This window comes from Melozone crissalis, unplaced genomic scaffold, assembly GCF_028551555.1.
Source record: "Melozone crissalis strain CALT ecotype California unplaced genomic scaffold, PUWL_Pcris_2 ptg000139l_1, whole genome shotgun sequence".
NCBI lineage: Eukaryota > Metazoa > Chordata > Aves > Passeriformes > Passerellidae > Melozone > Melozone crissalis.
Window position 1 is genome coordinate 3,746,959 of NW_026535912.1, and position 26,577 is coordinate 3,773,535.

The 26,577-nt window shown below is 47.4% G+C and overlaps 1 protein-coding gene across 1 annotated transcript in view; it reads left to right on the forward strand.

The window, feature by feature from the left end:
* Window positions 1-20,759, forward strand: part of LOC128948599 (serine/threonine-protein kinase pim-1-like) — a gene marked incomplete at its 3' end in the record, with an annotated part of 36,777 nt that extends 16,018 nt beyond the window's left edge. The window contains exons 2-3 of the mRNA XM_054293370.1: window positions 19,638-20,004; window positions 20,647-20,759. Coding sequence (XP_054149345.1) covers window positions 19,638-20,004; window positions 20,647-20,759 — 480 coding nt within the window. The remainder of the gene's footprint in view (window positions 1-19,637; window positions 20,005-20,646) is intronic.
* Between the last annotated feature and the right edge of the window lie 5,818 nt (window positions 20,760-26,577).

Below are 26,577 nucleotides of genomic sequence, written 5' to 3' on the forward strand. Positions count from 1 at the left end.
TGGCTGCACTCCCCCTTTGCTGGGAGGATGATCTGTACCAGGGCAGAGCAGAAAGCTGCCATGGTGAGCAGAACATGCTCAGAGCATTGCAGTTCAGAGAATGGCACTGTCCCTGAAGGGCAAAAAGCTTGAAAGCATAGAATTCTGTGCGGAACCATTGCACAAATTTTCTCTTCTAGAACATGCTCATTTTTGTATGCTGTAGATGAATGCTCTGGGTTTTATAGAATACATGGGGTTTTTTTCTTAAGGTTTTTGGGAGAACTCTCAAGTTTATTTGTGGAGGATTTTATTAAGAGTTGGTTAGCTGAGAAAGGCCGCAGGAGTAGTCAGATGAATAGAGGAAGCAGCAATTAAGGAAGTGAATAATAAACGATTGTATGAGTTATTGATACAATAAGGAAAGCTTTACGAGAGAGAAATGCAGTGTATTCTGTGATTCATATTGGGAGTCATAAATGGTGTGAAGGTTTAGGAGAAGGGAATGAACGTGCAGATAAATTGGTTACCCTACCCATTGATAACTCTTGTCCTATTGATAAGCATACATTGGCCAGAGAAGCACATAGTAGATATCATCAAAATGCAAAAGGATTAGCAAAGCACTTTGAGCTGAGTTTGTCAGAAGCATTGTTAGAGCATGTCCAACATGTAGTTATCATAATGGTGGAATAGGTTTAGGCATGGGAGTTAATCCTCGAGGTTTAGAAATAAATGAGAAATGGCAAATGGATGTTACACATATAGCTAGATTTGGTAAAGTTAAGTGTGTGCATGTCACTATAGATACATATAGTCATTACATATGGGCTACGGCTCAGGCAGGAGAAAAAGCTACACATGTTATCAGGCACCTGTTAAGTTGTTTTGCTGTTATGGGAGTCCCAAAGAGTATCAAAATGGATAATGGTCGAGCTTATGTAAGTGCTAGGGTCCAGAAATTTTTGAATCAGTGGTCTGTTAAGCATGTGACAGGTATTCCACACTCTTCTACTGGATAGGCAATAGTGGAAAGAGCAAATGGTACCCTTAAGCAGTATATTGAGAAGCATCAAGATTTAACAGACCCACAATCATGCTTAGCTAAGGTTCTGTATGTGATCAATCATTTATGTATTTTTGGGGAAGACGATATCCCTCCTGCAATTAAACATCATCCGAGGTCAGGTCAGGAAATTAAAACCCGACTACAGGATTATGGGAAAAACCTGCAAAAGTATTATACTGGGGTCGGGGATATCTCTGTGTTTCCTCACCTACAGGGCCTTTGTGGGTGCCTGCTAAGTGGACTAAACCTGTTTTTGATACAGCCTCTGGTGGATCGCCTCACGGAGGAGGACAAGGAGCGACTGGGGAAGAAACTGCTTCTAGTCCTACGACCGCTACTGTTACAGTTGAAGGGACACTTGAAAGCAGTGGACAGAGCACTGACACGTCACTATCGGACGGCCCAGGAGCTGATTGGTTTTATTGACTCATTATCAACTTTTCGTTTAACAAATCCAGCAAAGGAACATTGCCTTGACTGTTACGATCCACATTGTGCTGCCTGGATAGCCCTACGTTGTGGGGGTTGTGATAGAACTTTTTGGATAGAACAGTCATTATTATGGGATTTATGGTGTCACACTTGTGAGCACGAGCACACGTGGGGTAAAAGCTGGCAAGATGAATTAAGGAGACAAACAGGGCAAAATGGATATATAGCTTTAAATCTTTATGAGTCTCCTGAACAGAAAATTCTTGCTTATTATCAATGGGAAGTACAATGCGTTGTGAATAGAATTAAGGTTCAAAGTAAATCACGTATAGTCTCTGTAAGGTGTAGAAAATTAGTACCTTTAACGCAACGTTCGATTGTAGGGCCCTTCAGCGGGAATCCTGAAAGAGCACTAGACTGCTGCATTGAAAAGTTGCAAAAATTAAGTTTGCAAGTAACAGGACCAGTAAAGTTAGGAGCAGCAAAACTGAAAACAGATAAGAAAAAGAAGGTAAGATAGGGAACGACCTCATCTAAATAAGGTTATTAGTGGTTGCTAATTAGTTTTCTATGATTAGGGCAATTTCACATCTATGGGACCCTGCCTTGTGGGATGCTGTAGCTCCATGGGACCCTGCTTCGTGGCATGCTATAGGTGTTGAAGAACAAGAACAGCGATTACGAGATAAGATACATTTTGTATTAAAGAAAGAGCTTGAACTATTAGCCCCATACAGTAAGAAAGCTAAAGAGGCTTTGCAATCACCACGATTAGACTGGTTGTATTGGATTGAAGAACCAGACTTTTATACTGGTCCTTACTTACATTCACTTCCTTGTTATGTTTGTAAAAGGGATGTTGATAAGTGCTATGCATGGATAGCTTTGCATTGTGCAGGTTGTAATAAGGTTTATTGGTACTCACAAAGATCAATAGGAAATTTATGGTGTAGACCTTGTTTTGGGAAGTGGATTCAAGATTTTGTCTGGGTTAGAGCTCTTGAGCAAAGTACTGGCCTGCCAGGAAGGGCAGGATTAAAGCTTTTTGAGAGTGCAGAACAAGTGGCTATAGCACATATTAGATGGAAGTTGCAGCAAGTACTTAGAGAGTTTGAAATTACTAGTGCCTCACGCATTATAGCAGCTCGCTGTAAAGCTGATTTGCCTTTAAACTTACCTCATGCTATACCTGTAAGCAAGGATGCTGATTTGGAATTAGACCAGTGCATTCAAAAATTGACTCAGCCTTACAATAGACATTTTAACAAACCAGGGAAAAGACAACGAAGAAAGGAAAAACAGAGAAAGCAGAAAGAAAAATGAGGTTTGTTTTTATTATACAGCTCAATGCTGTAGCAAGTGAAGCAGTAGGAATAACACACTTTAGTCAGCCAAGAGAAAATTTATGGGTAACACTTGCTAAACAGATTAACCAATCATCGCTTTGTCTTAGTCTTGGAGGAGTCACTAACCCATTTCGAACATGCCTGGTGGGACTTCCGGTGTGGTCTCCTGGAGAATTTTGCGGTTTGATAAATAATCGAACCTTATGTATGTATAACATGTCAAACATCACATTGCCAGCACAGCAAGGGTATACTGCAGGTCAGAGTGATGGCTATCATCAGTGTTTACTAATCCAATCACTTAACACCTCTTTGCATTCTCCTCCTGAGGAATTGGATCTTTTTGGAAGTGCAAATGCCAGTATATCTAACGCTACAACTGGCAGATGGTTTAGTTTCAAACCCTTGGATGTTCAAAATTTAAATCAACCTAAAGACACATGGGCCACCTTAGATTCATCCCTGAATTTGAGTGAATTCTCTCCACAGCATTACAGTCAATGTAACGGCACAAACATCACGGCACCAATGAAATTACCCACAGGAATATTTTTGATCTGTGGAGACAGGGCATGGAATGGTATACCAGCTAAACCACAGGGTGGACCCTGTTATTTGGGAAAATTGTCATTGTTTCATCCTAATGTGTCTTTGCTAATGCGGTTGAGTCAAAATTCAAATAGAAAGAGGCGTAGCATGCATGACTTAGACTGCAGCCAGATAGGAGATCCACAGTTTTGGGGTACATTCAGACAAGTAGCAGTTTCAACTATTTTGCCAGGAGGATCTGCCAATAAGGCTATGAATTTAGCAAAGCAATTAGGGTGCTGGGCAAGAAATGAGCTAAACAAGACATCCCAAATTCTAGACATGTTAACTGCAGATGTGCAAAGTGTTAACCATGCTGTTTTGCAAAATAGAGCTGCTGTAGATTTTTTGCTTTTAGCACAAGGGCATGGATGTGAAGAGTTTGAGGGAATGTGTTGCATGAATTTGTCTGATCATTTGGTGTCCATTCATACCAAGATAAAAGAACTGCAACAGGGACTTCACCATCTCAAAGAAGAAGAAGGTTTAGGAATTGACGAATGGCTTAAAAGCTTAGGGCTTGGACCATGGCTAAGGAACATTGTGACATATGCTATCGGCTTACTGGGTGTGATCTTAATGTTTTTGCTTATTTTGCCTTGTGTCTTTAATTGTATTCAAAACATGGTCAGTCGTATGATAGCAAAAATGCAGACTAGTCTTCTTGCTCAAGAAGAAAACGGGGGAAAGTGGAGGATTTTATTAAGAGTTGGTTAGCTGAGAAAGGCCATACTGACATAATGTCGCTGGTTAAGCTTGAAAGGGAGGTCAGCAATCTCTGATTCAGTTCTTGCGGACAGGCAAGAACCGGATGACCTTACTGCAGCATGAGGAAAGGGAGGTGAGATTAGTCCTGAATATCTGCAGAATGCAACAAAAGAATAAGCACAAGAATGTAGAAGTAGGTGTAGTTGCTGATATGTAACTAACCAATCCTGAGCTCAACTTTTGCAATATGTATGAAGCTTATTAAGAGCTGTATTTAACCCGCTGTATTTGATCAATAAATTGGACTTGGATGAACCAATTGGTGTCTGGGTGTCCTTCCTCCGACATTTATTTCTGTTTGTATTTTATATCTAGCATGTATACATTTTTTTTTATTATTAGTTTTCTTTAGTAAATACTTAGGGAAAAAATACCTAAGCATTTTTTAATCCTTTGGGATATTGTGATTAATATTCTTAGAAAGAAAACCTTGTTGAACAAGTGTGAAAACACAGAGAGAGGGAAAATAGCATAAAAGTCTTTTAGAACAGGGTGTGTAATAAAGACTGCAGACCTGAGTAATTCCTCCAAGTGCAGAATTAGCAAGATATATTACTGTGATAAATAGGTACGATTTGTCCTGATAAAGATTGAAACAGTAATCAATAATGATACAGTAATTAATATTTGAGAATAATAAAATAGTTAAAAGTTGTGATGCCAAGGAGGAGAGGGAGAGGAGGGGCTCCACCCCCCCCAAAATGAGCCTTGCTTGGTCTTATCCTAGGCAAGCTATTACAGCTCCAGAGCTCAGTCTCCAAGGGGACTGGGTGCCAGAAGCCAGCTCGCTCTCAGACCAAGGCCGCAGGATAGCCCTAGCAAGCAGGGAATATTCAGCTCTTAGTGATTAGGCAGCTCTTGTGATTTCAGCATTGCTTGCTAGGTAGCTTTTCCCTTGGCCTAAGGCTCCAGCAGACGGTAGAGAGAGAAGAAGATGCCGGCTGTTCCACAAGTATGGCTTTATTGGAGGGGTTCATGAAGGGTCTCAGCTCTTCTTCTTCCGAGTTAGTAGGGGTACAGTATGCTACTTTTATACCCTTGGCCCGGATCCAATCCTGACCAATGGCAAAGGTGTTAGAGTGACCATAAGTGACCAATAGTAGGGTTAACAACATATTGCCTTACATGGCTATAGGGATAAGGTACAAGGCGGATGTCCCTGGAGACAGGAAACTTCTTTGCTGCTGTGTCAGCATTCTATTCTCCAAGGGGCCTTGGCTAAAGCTGAGGGGTTTACTACACCTCCCCATCCCCCTTCCCAGCAGATGTTCTCAAGGACCACAGGAAACAAGCTGAAGATACAGTTGCTAAAAATTACCAAGAACCTGGTTGGGTACCAGAAAATGCTAATTATAAGGGATTTATTGCCTTGATATGTAGATGCAGTGATACGTTAGTCTTGGCTTACATTGTACAGGCTTGATGCGCATGTGTAACCCAAAGGTGAATTAAAAGACAAAGAGGAAGAAGAGAGGTCTTCATCCAAAACGACCCCCAAAGACTTGTGTGAACACCAAACCGAGTGGTAGCGCATGCATGATAAGGGTGGTAATGAGGGCGGAGATAGAGATACGATGAACCAAAAATGAGAAGAGATGGTATTGACACATGACATATAAGGGGTGATTTTCATTTGGCAAGCTTGTACGTGAGGTGGCAAGAGTCCCAGAACTCTGCCCTCCGTACCCCGCGGTTATCGTTTGTTTATGCGCTATTATTGGAACCAAATTATCTCTTATTTTTATCAAATTATATTGTATCAAATTTTAATTTTTTTTATTTTAACTATTCAATTAAAATTGTTACTACTTTTAATATTGTTTGGCTTTTTTATGATGGGATAATTGAGCAAACGTAACAATTTTGGTGCCGATACCCGGGACTCTTTTAAATCCAGGGAGGTGGATAGCTTCTGGGAAGGAGCTCCCCACCAGACTTTTAAGTGGTCCCAAGGCTAGACCACTCTCCCTTGGGAAAAGAGAGTCTTTTTTACAATAATGCATAAGCAAATTAGTTTTTAAGAGCGTGCAAGAGAGGCTCCCATCAGAGTGCCGGCTTGTAGGAGAGAGAGTACCCATAGAAAACTGCCTTGTGCACGAAGACCCTTGTGAGAAAAGGAGGCTGTGAGTATCAGGAGGTTTTGGGTCGGGGGGCGGCTGTATGCATGTGTGAGTGTGTGTGGAGTGTCTGAGATGGGGGCTGGGCAGTCCCGGACCCCCGAAGCGAGTGGGACCTCCCAGTACCGCGTTTTCACACTGTCCGAGAGGAGGCCGGCCGGGAAAGGAGGGAAATGAAAGAAAAGTGAATGAGTGGGGACCCCGGGAGGGTTTGACCCAGGGGGAAGGAGGGGATCCCTGGTCCAGGCACCTGTGGGAAGGTCCTTGGGCAGGAGGGATTGACTCAGTGGGGAGACTGAGAGAGTGAATGAAGAGGTTCAATTTCTTTGGATGGGTTGGTAGCAGGCAATTTAGTATGTGATTAGATGGTGAGAGAACGGGGCTAATAGATTGAGAAAGAGGAAGAGATAGGAGTGGAACAAGTAGATTGCAGAGGGAGAGATAGGAGTGGAACAGGTAGATTAAAAAGGCAGTGTGGCAGAGTAGTAAGTGAGGAAGTTGAGCCACGAGGTGAGTGTGGGAAACTAAGACTCTCCTGGTACCGGGAATTTCTTAGTTTGTTGCCGCCAGAAATGGGTCAGGGAAAAAGTAAGTTCCTTGACCCAGGGGCTGCGAATTGTAGGAAAAATTTGCAGTGGTTTGAGGTATCTGGGAACCGTGAGGGGGGGTTCTCGGGGGGGGGGCATTCCTCAGGACAGCCCACTGGGGATGATGATACGGTTTTGGGATGAATGAGAATCCCAAAGGAGAAAAAGTAAACAGAAAATAGTTAAGTATTACATGTTTAAATGGACAAAAGAAATGTTCCGGAAAGATAATTTATATTGGCCCAAGTTCAGATCATTTGAGGATTGGATTTGCCAGGCTCTAAATATGTATGTGAGTTCAAAAGACCCTGTTAATCAGGAAGAGAGTAAGTATGCTGCCTTTTAGAGTCCTGAGGGGCGGCATCAGGCAGAAGCTGGAAAAATTAGAAGACTGGCAGGACAGGGGACTTCAGGAGTTACTGAGAGAAGCACAAAGGGTGTATGTGAACAGAGATGAGAAAAAGCAGAAAGCAGATGCCAGAATTTTGGTGGTGGCAGTTAGAGAAATTCAGGCAGCTTTGAATACAGAAAAAAAGAAAAAAAAGAAAAAAAATCCGCAGGGAAAAACAAACTGCAGATGTCAGGATCTATTTTTAAGAACACGGGACCTGTGTGTTTTTTCCCGCCACAAGAAAGGGCACTTAGGAAATTCTTGCCCTGCCTTGAAGGGTGCAGGACCCACCTGGTTTTACTATTATAAAAAGGAGCACCTACAAAAAAAGTTGCAGGAAAAAACAGCACGATGCGGAAACTTTTCAGGGAGGTCAGGGGCTCTGTTTAATGAAGGGGACAGAAACGCCACCAGAAGAGCCCTTGATAAGTTATATTTTTAGTAAATATAGGAGTTTCTCAGTCGACAGTGACAAAATTACCCCAGGGATGTGAGATAAGTCGTGAGCGAGTTTCAGTAATCGGAATTACGAGAGAAGCTTTCCCTGTTCCTGTAATAAAAGGAGTGCAAATTAAAACAGATGACAAATTGGGAGTAAATGATTTATTGTTGTTATCAGAGGCCAAGAATAATTTGTTAGGCAGAGATCTAATAATAGCCTTAAATTTACAGATAAAACCCTGTGAAGGAAAACTTAAAATTTATTCTTTAACTGAAGAAGATAATCTAGAAATTAATGACACGGGTTGGCATTCAGGTGAAGTGGGAAAAAGTTGAGGGTAAAGGAGTCTGGTCCCCTTAGTCCCTCCTGGTCAGCACAAGCCTGTGAATTGTATGCATTACTCTGTGCATTATTAATACTAAAAGGGCAAGAAGGGACTATTTATACAGACTCCAAATATGCTTTTAGTGTAGTACATACTTTTAGAAAAATTTGGAAAGAAAGGGGACTTATAAGCACTCAAGGGAAAGGGTTAGTAGACGGGGAATTGATAATTCAGATACTTGAAGCTTTAAAAGGCTCAAAGAAAATAGCAGTAGTTCATGTAAAGGAACACCAGAGAGGGAGGGATATTAGGGTCAGAGAAATAATTTGGCTGATGAAGAAGCAAAAAGAGTGACCTTAAGAAAAAGAGATACTGAAATAATGATCTTACAAAAAATAGAAATTCAGCAGGAGACACTTTCCCTTCCGCTAGCAGAACTGGCAACTATAAAGAAATTAGGAGCAACATTTAAGGAGGGAAAGTGAGTTTTTCTTGATGGCAGGATTATGATGCCAAAACCAGTGGCACATTAGATCTTAGATAACTTGCATAGACAGACACACTGGGGAACAAGAGCCTTTTGTGATCACTTTTTAAAATTTTATGGGTGTATAAGGATATTTGAAATTGGAAAGCAAATTACCCAGGGGTGTCTCACCTGTCAAAAAGTAAAAAAGAAAGTGTTAAAAACCCCTCCCTCTGGAGGATGCAAAAGAGCCTACAAGCTATTTGAAAAGATCTAGGTTGATTTTATAGAATTGCCTAAAGTGGGTCGGTGGAAATATTTGTTAGTTATAATAGATGAATTAACTCAATGGGTTAAAGCATTTCCAGCAGCTCGGGCTACAGTTCAAACTGTAGCAAAATATTGTTGGAACATGAAATTCCAAGAATGTGATAATATGGTGGGATTTAAGTTGATTTATATTAACCCTGATTTATTAAGAATGAACTAGGCATCCTGGATGGCTGCTAACCGCAATTCCCTTGAGCTCGGAGGCAGAAGAACGCCGGTGGAAAAAGAATAAAAGACTTTCTGAATCAGTGGGAACGGCCTAAAAAGATTGAAGATCTCCTCCAGGGTCATGCACCAGCAACATTATTAGAATTGATTACAGAACTGCAATTCCAGAAACTGAGATTGATAACAGCTGTTGTTGAAAGAGAGCAGAGACAAGTAAAACATTGGGAGTGCAGTAAACATGGTTTAAAGTGTCATCCCTGAATATGTATTGTTTGCACACTTTGCTTTAACTCATGGTGGAAAGTAAGAGAGAAGAAAAGAAGAGACAATTTATTTGTTTGCTTTGCTATGGTTATGTATTTAGCCAGCTAACTATAGAACATATTGTTAATAATTTTTTTTGGGATACCTTTGAGACTGGAAGATGAGACCCTTCCAGCAGCAATTAGATTAATAAAAAACTTAGATCAATTGGTTCTTGCTATATTTGCTATAGCACAAATAAGAGAACGAGCAACTCATAATATTATAGACCAGTGTCTCAAAATTGATAGTTGTGGTGGAGAAGAAGTCTATACACCACATCATAGGCGCATTCCAGGGGCACATTGGCGCCGCGAGTGTGCCTATTGGAGATGGTGACTTAATGCATTCCCCGCCCCTGAAGCACAAAATAATTAGAAAAATCTTCTTGTAGTTGGCACATCCCTGAAATTTTGGAAAATACAGGTTTATGGTATTCCGGCCTAATCTTTTCCCTGTTCTTTTTGTTTTAATTATTGCTTCTTAACCAGCTAGAACTGGGAAATGGCATTTAAAAAGAGACAAGCAAACTCTGTGGGGCTATGGGTACTAAAAATACTAAAAGCACCGGTGACTAGATGCCGGGATATTACCTTTGCTACCGAGAAGACTGGCATCTCGGCCCTTGGCTGCAACCTAAGGGGCCTTGAGAAAGGTAAAATGGTAGATTTCCTGAAGATTATTTTCACTGTGATCATTCTGGTACCCTGGGCAGTTGGCCAAAGCCAGAAAGCCACACTGGACAGAGTTTCAGCAATGAAAAAGCAAACAAGGCAAAAACCAAGTCCCAGCAATTGCAACATTTGTGACTATTGTAATCAACCTGTGTGGATTAAGGACAAGGTGGAATCTGTGTTTGTAACACACCCATATGCTAGTTCTGCCTGCTAAAATCGCAGCAGTGTTATAGATGTTTGTATTAAGGAAGGAAAGATGTATTGAGTAGAAAAAAAATTGGGATATAATGGACGAGCTCCTTATCCCCCTAGTAATCAGATTGGCCCTCAATATGAAAGGTTTTTTTGTTTTGAAAGAAATCATAATAAAGATGATCCAAGTATAAGAATAGGAGGCCGGGCACTAAAAGAAAAATTGAAAAAGAAAATAAAAGAAAAAAAAAGAAACAAAGGGGAATAGAAGAAAGAACAAGAGAAAAGAGTCAACAGAATTAGCTAAATTATATAAACAGCTAAAACAGTACTACAAAGATTGGAATTTGCCAGCCTTGAATAAGAATCGGTTTGTAGGATTGATGCAAAGGATTGCTACAGAATTGGAATTATCCAAATGTGAGATTTGTAGAGGTCTAAAAAATGGCTAAAAGATGGCCGTAGAAAAGTGAGAGCTTAGCTCCAGAGCAATTTTTAAAGTAGAACCACACCCAAATTTCTGGAACATTGAAGAGACCTGAAGGATGGATTTTAAGCCATCAAGTAATTGGAACCATTTGTATAACTTGAGAAGGAAGGAAATTTAATAAAATAGTAGGGCATACTCCTTGTAAATCCACGTTGGTGGTTAATATGGATAATCATTCAAAAATTTGGCGACCTGAAAACCCCATCGGATATTGGGGACCAATAAAAGAAATAAATTGTGAATAAGATGAACAGACTAATTTATGCTGGTACAGAAGTCCTGGAGCTAACCCCTACCAGTCCATCAACGGCCTGAGGTCTTATTGGGAACAACCGGAGAAAACTGATAAGAAATGGAAAGCCCCAGATGGGATATATTAAATTTGTGGGCAACGAGCATACAGTGAGTTATCTCAAAAATGGGGAGGAACTTGTACTTTGGGAGTAATACAACCCTCCTTCTTTGTTTTACTGAGGTCTAGGAGCAATGTGCTAGGAACTCCACTGTATGAAACCCTGCAGTGGAATAAAGGAGATTTGAATTTAAATTTTCCAACAGCAGGAGGGAATCAAAACTGGGGGGAGGACAAATAGCCTGCAGAATGAATTATAGCATATTATGACCCAGCAACATGAGCTCAGGATGGGTCATGGAGATATAGGACCCCAGTTTATCTGTTGAATCGATTAATAAGGCTCCAAGCAGTAGTAGAGGTGGTCTCAAATCGCACCTCCGATGCTTTAAAAATGTTGGCCAGGCAATATACACGAATGTGGGTGTTTGTGTACCAAAACAGGATCACCCCAGACTATCTGTTAGCAAAAGAAGGAGGAGTTTGTAGGAGTTTTAATGAATCTGAGTGCTATGTAGAAATTAATAATTATGGAGAAGCTATCACAGAACTTGCAAAAAAGATTAAAAGAGTAGCTCATGTGCCGGTACAAAAGTGGAATTCAATCTTGAAAACAGATTGGTGGGGTAACCTCTTTAGAAGTGTTTGGAGGAAACTGTTAGAGTTCATGTTGTTATGCTCAATTCTAGGACTTATGTTTCTGCCTTGTATGATTTTGTATTTTATTAGGCTAATTCACTCAGTGATTCAAAAGATGCAAATTTCAACAATGTCTCTAGATTCAGAATCAGCAGAAAAAGTAAAACCAAGATCTATAATGGTATTAAAAGCTAAATCGACCCCTGTTAAAGACAAAAAAGGACTTAAAAAGATTGAAATAGACCAGGACATGCTAACTAAACTTGAAAGTGTGAAAGACTAGAAGCAGTAATAGAAATGCTAGAAAAGTTTGAAGCTGAAAAGAGACAACAAGAAAACCAAAATTCTGAAAAATATAAAAGACATCAGGGCACAGCTTTTTAAATGCAGCATGAATCATAATGATCAAAAAGAGAAATGAGAGATTTGTGATAAATAGGTATGATTTGTGCTGATAAAGATTGAAACAGTAATCAATAATGATACAGTAATTATTATTTGAGAATAATAAAATAGTTAAATGCCAAAGAAGAGAGGGAGAGGAGGGGCTCCATCCCCCCCCCCCCCCCCCAGCAGATGTTCTCAAGGACCACAGGAAACGAGCTGAAGATACAGTTGCTAAAAATTACCAAGAACCTGGTTGGGTACCAGAAAATGCTAATTAGAAGGGATTTATTGCCTTGATATGTAGATGCAGTGATACGTTAGTCTTGGCTTACATTGTACTGGCTTGATGCGCATGTGTAACCCAAAGGTGAATTAAAAGACAAAGAGGAAGAGGAGAGGTCTTCATTCAAAACGACCCCCAAAGACTTGTGTGAACACCAAACCGAGTGGTGGCGCATGCGTGATAAGGGTGGTAATGAGGGCGGAGATAGAGATATGATGAACCGAAAATGAGAAGAGATGGTATTGACACATGACATATAAGGGGTGATTTTCACTTGGCAAGCTTGTACGTGAGGTGGCAAGAGTCCCAGAACTCTGCCCTCCGTACCCCGCGGTTATCGTTTGCTTATGCGCTATTATTGGAACCAAATTATCTCTTATTTTTATCAAATTATATTGTATCAAATTTTAATTTTTTTGTATTTTAACTATTCAATTAAAATTGCTATTACTTTTAATATTATTGGGTTTTTTTATGATGAGATAATTGGACAAACATAACACTTTCCATTTTCATTTCACCTGTGGAAAGCTGTTTCACTTCCCCAGGAATCTTCTCCACACTCCTGTCTGCCCTTTTCAAGAACCTTTCCTGGAGAACGAGGTGCAGCTTCTGTCACAAGATGTGCCCCCAACTGCAGCTTCTCTTGGCTTTCCACACCGTGAGCAGCACGACTTCTGCAGCAAAGCAAGACAAATGTTTGGATTCCTTGACAACTTGTCCTTTCTTTTCCTTGTGGGCTGGACAGTTGTGCCATTGCTGAGTTTTTCATTGTGCCTGTTCTAACCCAAGAAAACGGGAGGTTTTGTTGGGGACTTGCTGGGGAATGCAAGCCTGATCGAATGCAGAAAGAATCTCCAGGACACTCTGGGAGCTCCCCGGCCTGGGCTCAGGTTCCCGCTGGGACTCTGCAGAGGGCAGGGCTCCAACTGGGATCAGCAGCAGTGCAAGATACCTCTGGGCATCTCCATTTTCTGCTGCTCCGAGGAAGCAATGAAGGCAGCCAACTTCAGTATTTTCGTTCTCCTGGTGGATTTTTTCATTTGATTTGCCACTCCAGAGGCAATTTCTGTGATGGTCTCTGTAGGTTGATTCTATTTCAACAGCACCAGCAGCAGGGCTGTGTTTGAGTGCTGCAAAAGTGGTCTGTGATGCTTTCATTCCCCTCGACTTGGTGCTCAAGGACTTGTGAGCATTTCAGTCTCTGCTAATCATGATGCCTGTGACAAAAACACTGAGTTCACCATCACAAAAGCACAGTGGGCAGCAGTGATTGAAAGAGGCAAGTGCAGTTGTACTGATAAAATTCAGGTGGCAAGCAGAAGAGGGCCAAGAGCAACCGTGATCTGGAATTCCCAAGGCAAAGGCACCAGCAGTCTCCTGCTGTCAGCTCAGAGTGAGTAAAAGAGCCTTGAAAACAGTGCTGGAGCCCGATCCTTTCTTCCTCTGAGGGCTGGCTCAGGGCAGCACAGGTGGGCCCTGAGCAGTCAGGGCTGTGTGTGGGTGCTGGCTGCTCTGCTCCAGAATTGAGCTGTTAAAAGCCCTTGGGAGCCGAGGCAGGAGCAGGTGGGAAGGGGCCGGTGCTGCTGCTGCTCCTGGCCGGGAGCCCCGGCTGGGCCGGGCCGGCGCCCCCTGCGCTGCGGCTGCTGCTGCTGCCAGAGCCGGGCGGGACTCGGGGACAGGGAACGGACACGGGGGGACAGCAAAGGCCTGGCGGCTGCAGGGATGGTGGCGCTGGAGCCAGCGCCAGCACAGAGCTTCAGCCCGCAGTTAACCCCGAGGGAAATGCTGGGGAAACGCTCCATTTCAGCTTTCTTTTCTTGTTGCTGTAATGAAGGGACTGAAATGAAAGGCGAACAAGCAGGGCCCGACCCCTCCTCTGGGAGGGGCCCCGGGACTGGGTCTGTGAGGGGCCGTGAGGGGCTGTGAGGGGCCGTGAGGGTGTTATGAATCAAAAGCTTGACTAGTCCAATATTCAAGCAGCAATCAATTTATTATTTAATATGGTAAAGTATGAGCAATACAGTGCCAGGTACAGTGGGGGAAGTTTTCCCTCCAACTGCACACCGATAATTGATGGTTACAGGTATTTACAGGGGTACCCATCAGTTTTTTTCAGCAGTTTCTATTTCCAATCTTTTACTCATCAGCAATTTTTATTCCAAATTATTACATCACAATTCTAAAAACTATTGTGATTTTAATTTCTCAGGATGTATCTCAAAGGAGAATTCCCAGATGGTGACGGTCCAGTTTCCAAAAGAAGAAAGACTAATTCCATCTGGTGGAGTCCAGCTCCCCAGATGTGTGTCCACCTTTTAATTGCAGAGACTCTAAATCTCATAACAGTGATGTCCAGCGTCCCTTTGGTCGAAACCATAAACCCTTGAGGTGATGTTCATCTTCCTTTTTCAAGCTGTTTTTCTCTGCTTCAATAAGGCATGAGATAAGCATATTTCCTTTATATATATTCCAAAGCTACAGTTTCAATAATACAAGTAATATTCTAAAATTATACTTCAAAAGATTATTATTGCAGAACTCTTTATGGATTAAATGCACGCAAAAAGCAACATCTATAACACTTTAAGTCAAATGCTCCTAAATCAACTAGGGTTAATTTGCAAACAAAAGATAGGTTCAAAAGTCTTTTTCCATGCTTTATTTTCCTCAGTTATTACTAGAATTCACAACTATCCCATTGTCGGTATCCACACATTTCTCATTCACAAGTACACACATTGCCTGTTTGTACCTGACACGAAACACAGCTTTGCATCTCACAAGGGGTTGTGAGGGGCCGTGAGGGGCTGTGAGGGGCCATGTGGGGCTGTGAGGGACCATGAGCAGCTGTGAGGGGCCCTTGCCCCTCTATGGAGAACTGTCATTCCTGTCCAGGAACCCATGGCTGAAATGGAATTCCACCCCAAAACTCCCCATATATCCAAGGGTTGCTTTCAGACAAAAGCTGCAAGGACAGACAGGTCTGGCTTGCCTTGGCCTCTGGGGACTGCTTCTCATGTGCCTTCAAAACCCTGGAGTTCTGTGATTTCCTTCCTATAGGAAAGAACTGTCCCCATTGTCCAGGTGCTCCTGGCCTCAAGCACTTGACCACTATACAGGGATGCAGTTTGACAAGAAAGTCTCACAGATGTGTATGCTTGGCTGAAAGATTTTTGAATTTAATGTCTGAAGAGGAATATAAATGAAAGCAAGTTTTGATATAAAAGAAAAGAATTGATGAGCCAGTCTTTTTGGATAGCTAAGAAGGTAAAGTGTTAGTTAGAAGGGGTTTTTCTGACTTAGAGCAAAGGATAAGCCCACCTCAAACAAGAAGATTTTACCAAGCAGAAAGATAGCACAGGCAAACAAGTCAGCAAATTTTGCAAGTAGAAAAAAGGTCTCAGAATTTTCCACTGCAAGAAAACTGGAAAACAACTTTTAGCTTAAACTGTAATGTACTAACTTTTAGTGATTGGAGAATAGTAACATGAATATGGTAATGATAGTAGTTATGATTGGCTATAGGTAAAAATTAATGTATAGATTGGTTCTATTGTGTGAAGATGCTCAGCAAAGAAAAGTATATAATGCATTTGTAACCTAAACTAAGGGTCTCCAGGCCTGCAGCTGGAGCTGACAGCTGTAGGCACAGGCTCTGTCACCCATGACTCTGGACTGCTGTATCACCTTGGATACAATAAACTGCACTTTGAAGAGCCGCCTGGAGTCCCACATCCCTCATTTCAGCTCTCACAAACTGGTGTTGCCCGGAACTGCCATTGCCCAGATGCAGAAATTTCCCAGTGCTCACAAAGCCCAAGTGCAGCAATTTGCTGGCACAGAAATCCAAAAGCTGGCAAATACCTGGGGCCGGCACCACCCAGATCTGGTGTTTTCCAGCACTGCCAGTGTCCAAACATGGCAATTTCCTGGTGCTGGCACAGCCCAATTCCAGCAAATTGCTGGCAAAGAAAGCCTAAATCAAGCAAATACCTGGATTTAAAAGGGATTTAAAGCAACCCAATCTCATGTTTGCTGACACCGCCAGTGCCCAGATCCGGAATTTTTCAGATGCCTGCACAGCATAATTCCAGCAATTTGCTGGCAGAGAAGGTTCGCATTTGGCAATTTCCCGCTGCCAGCACATTCCCCACCCAGATCTGGTGTGCACTGGCACTGCCAGTGCCCACATCTGGCAATTTCCTGATGCCAGCAAAACCCAAAGGCAGCAATTTTCTGGCAAAGAAAGCCCAAACTTGGCAGCACCCAGATCTGCTGTGTTTGGGTTGGTTTAAAAGAAGGAGACCTCGGCTTAAGGCTGTGGGAAAACCCTCTTTAGGGTGAGCAGGAGCTCCCGCCCATAATCCTCTTGTTCAGTTATGCAGATTGTTACTAGAAAGTTCTGAGTTCTCTTTGCTACCATTGGTTACTTTTTGCCCCAAAATTGTAATATTCTTAATCATTCCTTCCTCTTGGATCCTTCCCTCAGATCCCACCTTAACCCCTCCCCATAAATAAATGTATAAATATCCCTGCTAGATCCTGGACCCAGGCTTTTTTCTGCTTCGCTCTCTGTACTGTGCACGCCATCCTGTTTGTTGTGTTTGCCTTCAGTAAAGTTCTGTTTCCACACAACCAGATGAAAGCAGTCTCTGTCTGTAAAGTGGCCAGAGCTGGTTCTCAGGGAAACCACTGGTCAACGGTCCGGACGAGGACCAGAAGGTTTCACTGGTGTTTGCTGGCACTGCCAGTGCCCCGATCTGGAAATTTCCCTGTTCCAGCACCACCCATGTCCAGCAATTTGCTGGCACAGAAAGCTAAAACCTGTGGCAGCTTCCTGCTACTGGGTCTGGCACCACTCACATCTTGTGTTTGCTGCACCAGTGCCCAGATTTGGAAATTTCCCGGTGCCAGCAGAGCCCAAATCTGGCAGATTTCTGTCACTGGCAATGACACCACCCAGATCTAGTGTTTGCTGGCAGCGCCAGCACCCAGATCTGAAAACTTCCTGGTGCTGGCACAGCCCAAGTCCAGGGATTTGCTGGCACAGAAAGCCAAACTTTGGATATTTCCAGGTTCTGGCATCAGCATCATCCAGATCTGGTGTTTGCTGGGACCGCCAGTGCCCAGACTTGGAAATTTCCTGATGCCTTCACAGCCCAGGTCTAGCAATTTGGTTTTAGCTAGCTGGGGCAGAGAAGTTCCTCGGACTGTGACTTTCCTTTTTCTTGGAATTGTTTAAACCCGCTCTGGAGGGAAGTCTTTTCCTCAGCTAGTAGGGGGAGGGGCCACTGGAACTTGTTTTCTAGACTGACCCCTTTTGGAGGTTTCCTTCCAAAATTTGCCTGAAACCAGCACAAACAGTCACAATGAAAACTTCACCAGTGGCACAACTCCCCAGCCCAGCAGGAAAAGAACGGACATGTAAAGTTCTCCTAACATTTGTCCTGCTTTGCTGCAGAAGTCCTGCTGCACACACTGTGCACTGTGGAAAGCTAAGAGAAGCTGCAGCTGGTGGCAAATCTTGTGACAGAGGCTCAACCTTGTTCTCCATGAGAGATTCTTGAGAAGAGCAGACAGCAGATGATTCCTGGAAAACTGAAACAGCTTTCCAGAAGGGAAATGAAAATGAAAGAAACAATCCAAGATGTTTTCCTCTATTTATTTCTATGCTCCTCTTTTCCATGTTGCACTGCTTCTCCATCCCATTCATTCCAAATGCACCTCACCTCTAAAATCTGTGACTTGGCAAGTTTTAGACACTCTAAAATCCCATGAGCTACACACAGTTTTCCTTTCCACACAGGAAAGCAACACTGGAGGTGTAAGTGCAGTGTTTGGGTCAGGTAGGAATCCTACCCCAAGGGAAGGTGCCCTGACAGTGTCTGACCCTCAGCAAGGACAATGCTCAGCAGCAAGCGAGGGGATCGCTGTGCCAGTGTGCAGGAGTCAGGGCTCTGCATCTGGGCTCAGCGCTGCAAAGTTCCCGTGTTTGGACAGACGGAGGGGCTGTCCCCGGGGCGCGCGGGGCTCGAACGTGGGGCTCGTGGGGCGAATGGGGAACAGACACGGGGACGAACGGCCCCGGTGCTTCAGTTGCAGCAGCGGCAGCAGCGGCGGCAGCAGCAGCGGCGGCAGCAGTAGCGGCAGCAGCAGCAAAACAGATAGTTTTGAATAGTCTTTCTCTCTCTCTCTCTCTCTCTCTCTCTCTCTTTCTCTCCCTTTCCCGCTGTTGGGCACCCTACTCTCGGGGTCCCTTGCCCAGCGTCCCTCTCCTCTCCCCGCCTCCCTCTCCCGTGCCGGGCTCGGCCATGGCCCCGGCCCGCCCCCGGCCCCGGGCGGGGCTGCCCCGTGCCCGGCCCCGGCCGTCCCGCCGCGGTCTCGCCTCCGCCCGGCTCAGGCTGTACTGGCGGTGGCGCTGCTGGGCGGGCATCAGTGCCTGGGGCCGGGGCGGCATCGCCGCCCTTTGCCTCCGCCTGGCCCGAGCCCGGCCCCGGACCCGACGCAGGGTCAAGTCCCGACCCCGGCCCCGGCCCCAGCCCCAGCCCCGCCCCCGGCCCCGCCCCCGGCCCCGGCCCCGGCCCCGGCCCCGGCTCCTCCCGCGGCCCGCGGAGGACACAGGCGGCGCGGCCGCTCCCGCCGCCTCCGCTGCGGCTTCCCCGGCCCGAGCTCCGCCGCTCGGCAGCGCGGCCGCCAGCCCCGAGCCTCCCGTGCCGCGTTCCGAAGATGGAACGCCTGGGCATGGCCGGCCCGGGGCGGGTGAGGAGCGCTCGGGGGCCGTTGCTGGCCCCGGGCCGAGCGCTGACAGCCGCGTCCCGCCCGCAGGGACGGCGCAGGAGGCCCTGCAGGAGCGGTACAGGCTGGGATCGCTGCTGGGGCGCGGCGGATTCGGCAGAGTCTTCGCGGCCACGCGGCTCTCGGACGGCACCCCGGTGAGCGGCGGGGCCGGCGGCGGGCGCAGGAGGAGGGGATGGAGGAGGAGGAGGGCGGAGGGCGGAGGATGGGGCTCGCAGTGCGGGCGGCGAGCTCACCCCGCTGCTGCCCTTGGCTTGCAGGTGGCCATCAAAAGGGTGCCACGGAACCGCGTCCGGCACTGGGGCGAGCTGGTGAGTGAGCGGGGCCAGCAGCCGGGGCTGCCGGCCGGGGATGAGCCGGCGCCCGGCACGGTGGGAGCCACCAGGACGCCCCGAGAGAGAGCGGGCGTGGGGCCAGCGCAGGGCGCAGAGCATCCCGGGCTGGCTGAGGGCTTCCCCAGGCCTGGCACGGCACCGGCCCCACTGACGGCATCGTGCTCCTCCCGCAGCCCGACGGCACCAGTGCCCCGCTGGAGATTGTTCTGCTGGCCAGGGTGTCCACTGGCTTCCCCGGTGTGGTCCAGCTGCTGGAGTGGCTCGAGCTCCCCAACTGCATCGTGATGGTGCTGGAGCGGCCAGAGCGGTGTCAGGACCTGCATCATTTCATTCGGGCACGGCGGTTCCTGCCTGAGGAGGTGGCACGGGAGCTGTTCCGCCAGGTGCTGGAGGCCGTGCGGCACTGCACCAGCTGCGGGGTCCTGCACCGCGACATCAAACCAGAGAACATCCTGGTTGACCTGGACACCGGGCAGGCCAAACTCATTGACTTTGGCTGTGGCACCTACCTGCAGGACACAGTCTACACTCACTTTGCAGGTGAGCCTGCAGAGGGCTGTGCTCCCGCTGCTGACATCTCATGGCCCAACATCTCCCAGCCCAAGCTGGCTGTGGCAGTGGGGATTCTCCCTTTTGCTGCCAGTCAGGGCACTGAATCTTCAGCTGGGTTGCTTTAGAGCAGGGCTGGGTGGGCAGCCATCTTCCAGCCCTGCTGGCAGCCTTTGCCAGCCACTCTGCCCAGGACTAGGGCTGGGCCGGGGCAGCCAGCCCAACCAAAAGCCCCGTGGGTTGGGGTAGCAGAGAGGGAGGGCGGAACCTTTGCCCCAGCCACTTTGGTATGCAGATGACAGGAAGGGCTTGGGCTGCTTCACTCGCCCTGTTTCCCTTGGCTTCATATTATTTTTGGGGAAATGCAGGCAGGGAGGATAAGGGCATGTTTTTTCCCCAGCATGGAGTGGGTTTTTCCTTTGCATGTCATGGTCGGGCCTAGCCAGGGCTGCCCTCTTCCAACACCAGAGGCTTCTTTTCCAACCCTAACTTTGTGCACAAGTCCCAGATGCTGGCGAGAGGGCAGTGGTCACGCTGTGTGCCCCTGATGCAGCCCCCGCACACCCAGGGATGCTGGGGCCAGGCTCTGGGAGCAGCAGCATCCCCCTGATGAACTCCATCTGTATTCCATAGGAACACTGTCCTACAGCCCCCCGGAATGGAACGACTTTGGCTGGTACCATGGCGAGGCAGCAACAGTCTGGTCCCTGGGCATCCTACTGCACCAGATGGTCTGCGGGGAGCACCCTTTCAGAAGGGGCCAGAACCTCAGCTGGGGCCAGCTCCCGCTGCCACAAGGGCTCTCTCAAGGTGGATCCTCTTCTCTGGGCATGGGGGGAATCCCAGTGCTGGGAGCCAGCAGCGGGCTAGTGGGCATCCCGCTCTGGCAGCTGCTGAGGAGGTGGCACATGTCCTGCTCTCCTCCAAAACAGGGAATTGATGGGAAAGTTTAGGCCCAGCTCTGAGCACATCCAGCATGGCCTGGGCGTGGGAATAGTGGGGCAAAGCAGACAGGAGCCTTCTCTGGCTGACCGACAGTTTCTGCTTTCTCTTCCCAGAGTGCAAAGACCTGATCAGGTGGTGTTTATCCGTGAACTCCTTGGACAGACCCACACTGGAAGACCTGTTCTGTGATCCTTGGATGTGGGATATTCCTCTGCCATAAAAGAAGGGGGAGAGCCACAGGCACACTTTGATCCAGGGCCCTGGTAAGTTCCTGCTCCACATATGCCTTGGCAATGAGAAGCAAAGGAACCCAGAGCTTTTTGTGCTGCCTGTGTCACTGCACCGGGGTCATGGAATGGGAACACACAGCCCTTGTGCTGGAGCTGAGCTGCTCTGCCCAGCACTGGTGGCCGCCATCCCAGCTGGTTTTGCTTGTCCTGGTTCCCTGACAGCTGGGGCCCTGGGCAGAGCCCTGAGAGGCTGGTCTGCCCCCAGGGAAGGAGAAGGAGCCCCTGGAGAAGCTGTACCGGGTGGGGATGCTGCTGCTGCTGCTGCTGCTGCTGCTGCTGCTGCTGCTGCTGGAGACAGCGAGGGTGACATCAAGGATGACAAGCTCTTCCTCAGCCTGGCCACTGGAGGCTGAAGGTGGTGCACTTTGATTCTGGCACCTTCTTCAAAGCCAAACTCCACAGGGAATTTGCAGATGAGTCCCACCCGGGAAATTCTGCCAGATCTGGGCATACCCCAGCGTGGCGAGGAACCAAAGGCTCCCCCTTTGCTGGGGCAGATGCAACTCATTCTTCAGTGGCTGCCCAGCTGCTTTTGGCAGGGTGGGGCATGGGCTGGGGTGGGTACGAAATGGGATTGGGCTCCTGGCCCTGCCAACAGCCCCCAGCACCCACCGTGCCCCGGGCTGGGGCTGGGGCTGGGGCAGCCAGCCCGACACAAACAAAGCCCCATGGTGGGAGCAGAGGTGGGACTCCAGAACCTGTGCAGAGCTGCTTTGCTGTGCAGGCAAGGAAGGGCTTGGGCTGCTCCACTGCCCTTGTTTGCTTTGGGGTCACCGTGATTTTGGGGGGCAGTGCAGAGGGGAAGAGAGAAAGTGTGGGTTTCCCACAGCCATGGCTGGGTTTTTCCCTGGCATGCAGGGGTTGGGCCTTCCTCAAGACCCTGACAGAGATAAGACTTTTTACCAATTTTCTTGTTTTCCCATTTTGTCTCTAAACTCTTTTCAATAATGTGTTGTTTGTTATTCCAGAGGAAGCGTTCCAGGTGGTCCAGTGTGGATGGGGAAGTGCTTGGGAGCAGCTGTGGTGTGGATGGGCCGTGCCCCTGGAGAAGGCTGAGGCCATGGTTTGGGAGCAGCTTTTCTTCCAGCCATGGGTGGTGTGAGGTGGGTTCCCTGTGTGCTTGGCAGGGTGGGATCAGAGCTTTTGGGAGATGGCAGCGAGCACAGGAGTATCCTGCTCCGGGCAGCTGCTGAGGGCTGGATGTGCCGTGGCTGGCTGCAGGCTGGGCACATGTGCTGCCCTCCTGCTCTGTGCCTTTGGCAGCAGGGATGGGCAGCTCTGGGCACAGCTCTGGGTGCAGCCAGCATGGCCTGGGCACCGCAGGCCTTGGCACAAGGGCACAGGAGCCCTCAGCTGATGGGCACTTTCTGCTTTCTCTCCTTGCAGCCGGGCTCTGCGGGTGCTGAGGCTGCTCTGGGCTCTGCCAGGGCTCTTCTGGGCTCAGCCCTGGGCCCAGCTGGGCTGGCTCTGCCCTCACATTGCTCTGACAGCTCTGCATCAGACAAGCCCATTGCGAGCACAGTGCCTGAGCTTTCTGCTTTGGCAGGTGAGTGAGACTCTGCTGCAGGCCCAGAGATTGCAGCTGGGGACACACATGCAACTGGCAAGGACCCAAATTCTCCACAGTCCCAGCTGAACGCCTGGATCTATACAGGGTGTTTTGTGTGTCCCGTTCTTCCTTCTTGATTGGCTGGAATTGTGCAATTGCACTTTCTTCCTCCTCTAGAAGTGCCACGAGTGGGCCAAAGCTGGCGAGTGGGCCGTGTTCCTGAGGTACTGCAGTCTGGAGCTGATGGATGGAGAATTGCCCTTCTGCACTGCCAAACCAGAGCAAAAAGCTGTCAGTGGGACTTCGTGTCTCTAAGAAACTCCTGGCAGTTACAACAGGAATGTGCAGCTCATTTGCAGGGTGAGAAGGAAGGTGATCTTCTAAAGGATTTGGGGTTTGACAGAGTTTCCATTCCCAGTCCTGCTTGGAGCTGGAAGGGCACAAAGCAATTTCCTCTTGCTTCGAGCACAATTTCAAATACCAGTGTTGGGAACAAAGCCCAAAATCTTTTAAGAGGCTGCTGAGGTCAGTAAGATGGATCCATGCCATCAGCACATTTACAATGTAAAGAACTGAGTTCTCTTTTGAAAAAGATCATTTACCTCTTAATGCAAAGAATGTGTCTTTGCCTTTATGTTTTGTTTTTTTCACTAACATTGTGTTATGTTTTTTCACTAACACTTGGATTTTATTCTTATCTTTTACAATTTACCTAGTTTTTTCCTTTTTCCTTTTTTTCCTTCTAAATAGAAAACATGTCCTACAGAAGAAATGTCCTTTGCTCCTGGTTCCTGTGTGGAGCAGCTCCCTTCCTGCTGGCTGAGCTGCTCAGGCAGAGCCCGGCAGCTCCTGGCCCTGCAGGGCTGAGGCTTTTCCCCGTTGCTGGGCACAGACTGATGGAGCAGCACTGCTGAACACAGGCACACAGAGGGACCAGCAGCAGCTGCCTTTGGCCACCTGAGGCTCCAAGGCCCAAACTCTGAGCAGCCAGGGCTGGAAGAGACTGGCAGGATTTGATCCCTCTGGCCTGGGGGTGCACAAATGACCCCACAGCAGCAGCACCAGCAGCAGCAGCAGCAGCAGCAGCAGCAGCAGCAGCAGCAGATGGAGCTGACTTTGAGCACAGCCCCTGCCCCTATTCCCTCCCGTGTGCAGCGGTGTCACAGCAGCCTGAGGCACCTGGGAGCCCCCAGTGCCAGCAGGGACTGGAGATGGCAGCCCTGGGCTCCTGGAGGCTGTGCAAGGAACAGAGCTGGGCACTCCCTGTCCATGGGGAGCTTCCAGATGGAAAAGGCTGCTGTACCCAGGCAGCTCCAAGGGCACAGAAAGGAGGCTCTGGAGCACTGGATCTGTGCCAGTGCCACAGTCCTTGGCAGCAGCCAGCGAGCCCTGGGGGAACAGAGGGCACAGCAAGAGGGACAGAACCAGGCAAGGGCTGAGACTGGAGAGAGCCAGGCCTGGGAGCAGGAGCAGCTGCTCCATTGCACTCTTGGAGAAAGCTCTTGGCTGGGCTGATTCAAAGCGCTGAAAGATGTGAAGGGCAGAGAGGAGGCCACAGCAAACAATGCTCCTGTTTGCACAGCCTCCCCTCTCCGTGTCCCAGAAGGAATTGCATGGACTGTGCTCTTCTCTCCGATTCGTCTTGTTCAGCATGAGCAGCTCAGCACCAGGAGCTGAAGGAGCTGAAGCCTCAGGCCACAGGAGCTGGGCAAGAGGAGACTTTCTGAGCAAAGTAATGCTGCTAAAATAGCCCCAGCGGAATGCAGTGGATATTAGCATGGAGCCACAGAATCCTTTCTGTTGGAAAAGCCCTCTGAGCTCACCCAGTGCAGCCAGTCAGCCAGCAGTGCCAAGCCCAGCACTAAACCACGTCCCTGAAGTGCCAAGGTCTGAACACCAGCCCTGAGTGCGGCCTGAACAGCAGGCCCTGAGCCAAAGATGGCCTCTGGATGAACCTTCCAAGCAAAGGTTATCTTTGTATCTGCTCCCTGATGAAATATGCATGGTCATTAGCACTGAGATAGATGTAGCCACTCATTAGTGAAACATGTATTGACCTTTGTGTATTTAGAAGCCAGACAAGGCCATGAAATCTGACATCTGGCCTTGTTTGGGGCTGTATGGTCAAAGTCACCTCCCTTGGTTCCTCCTTGAGCCCTGGCCAGGCTTTGGGAGGAACCCAAGAGGAGGATGAAAGCAGATGTTGCCACACTAGCAGTGCTGTCAGTTTGTTCATTCAGCACTGTCAGAGCTGGGCCCTCTCCCAGCGGGGTTGGAGCCTCACCTGGGGCTGGAGGCACCTGCAGGAATTCCCAGTGCCCAGGAGTGGCTCTGCAGCCCTTGGCTGTGACAGCTTCCCCAGCTGCTGTGTGGGTCTGGGGGATGGTAAAGGCTGAGGGTAAATGCTGCTGGATCTTCGTTAATCACTGCTGCAATCTTTGGTGGTGATTGCTGGGTGCATTGCTGAGCTGCTCCTGTTGCGATTCTTTGCTGCTCTGAACTGCAGGAAATGACACTGATTCCTTCAGCTGGAGTCTGTGGCTTTGGTGCTGACCCTGCCCACTGGTAAAACAAAACTGGCACAGTCTGGCCAGATCCCAACAAAATGTCACTTGTTCAGTGTAAATGTGAGGAATCGAGCCCATCAGAAATTCCCAGCTGGGAAGCCCTTTCCTGGAGTTCCCTGGCTCTGGAGTGGGCTGAGGTCGGAGCCCCGTGGGAGCAGTGGGGCAGTCGGGTAAAAGAAGCTGCACCCCTGGATGTCTTCAAATGCAATCCAAAAATTGCACATGGAAAAGGAAAAGACCTTGTGGGTTTGGGCAGACAAAGATGAATTTGTTGAGAGTACATAGGAAACAGCACTTTCAGAAGGAACAATGATTGTTGGAATGCTCCCACATGGAGCAAGAGAAGAAGGTTTTAATCTTGAACTGATATGCATTTGTGCAAGTGAAATATCTATATACATAATAATTATATATGTATTTATAGTATAATAAGACCTCAATGTATCTATTTATATAAATTTATTTATGTCTGTATCTATCTATATTTTTATATCACTATCCATCTATGAAATTATATAATAACGTGAAATAGTGCTGACAATACTAATTTGGTAGCTTTGGCTGCTCAGGGATGTAACACTAAATACCCTACAGAACAGGACTGGCCAGGACCCTAATGTCAGTGGTCAACTTTTTGAGATTGTATACAATGAAAAAGGGAGAAAGGGAGAAAATTGGCTATTTTTGACGGATTGCTGATACTGTGGTGCAGGGTGCTTTGTCTGTTCCTGTGAAAAATACTGTGATTTTGCCTGCAGGGTTTTTCATGTACCAGATTATGCACAAGCTGCCGGATTGGTTGCACGGGTGAAGGGGTTGTTAAAAGAGCAGTTGGAAAAATAAGGAGATGGGAACCTTTGTCCATGGAGAACCCATCTCCCAGATGTGCTCCATGCCCTTCACAATGGCCCACTGGGGAAATGGAAACCCCCAGGCTGTGCATGGCTGCCCCCAATTTGCAAATCCAACCATGGGCAGTGAGACTTGGGCTGCCTGGGAAATTGTTCTGGCTGTGATGGCCCCTGGCAGGGCCAGCCCAGAGGCTGCAGGGCTGGGCCTTCATGCACTGGAATTAATTAGGAGAAATTCAAAGCCAATGAGAGCTGTCAATTCTGAAACAGGAATTCAGATTCCTCCAGGACACTTTGCTTTGGTAACTGCTCCCTTGGAGCTTGGCCTTGCAAAGTGTTCCTGTCATGGCAGGAGGAAATGA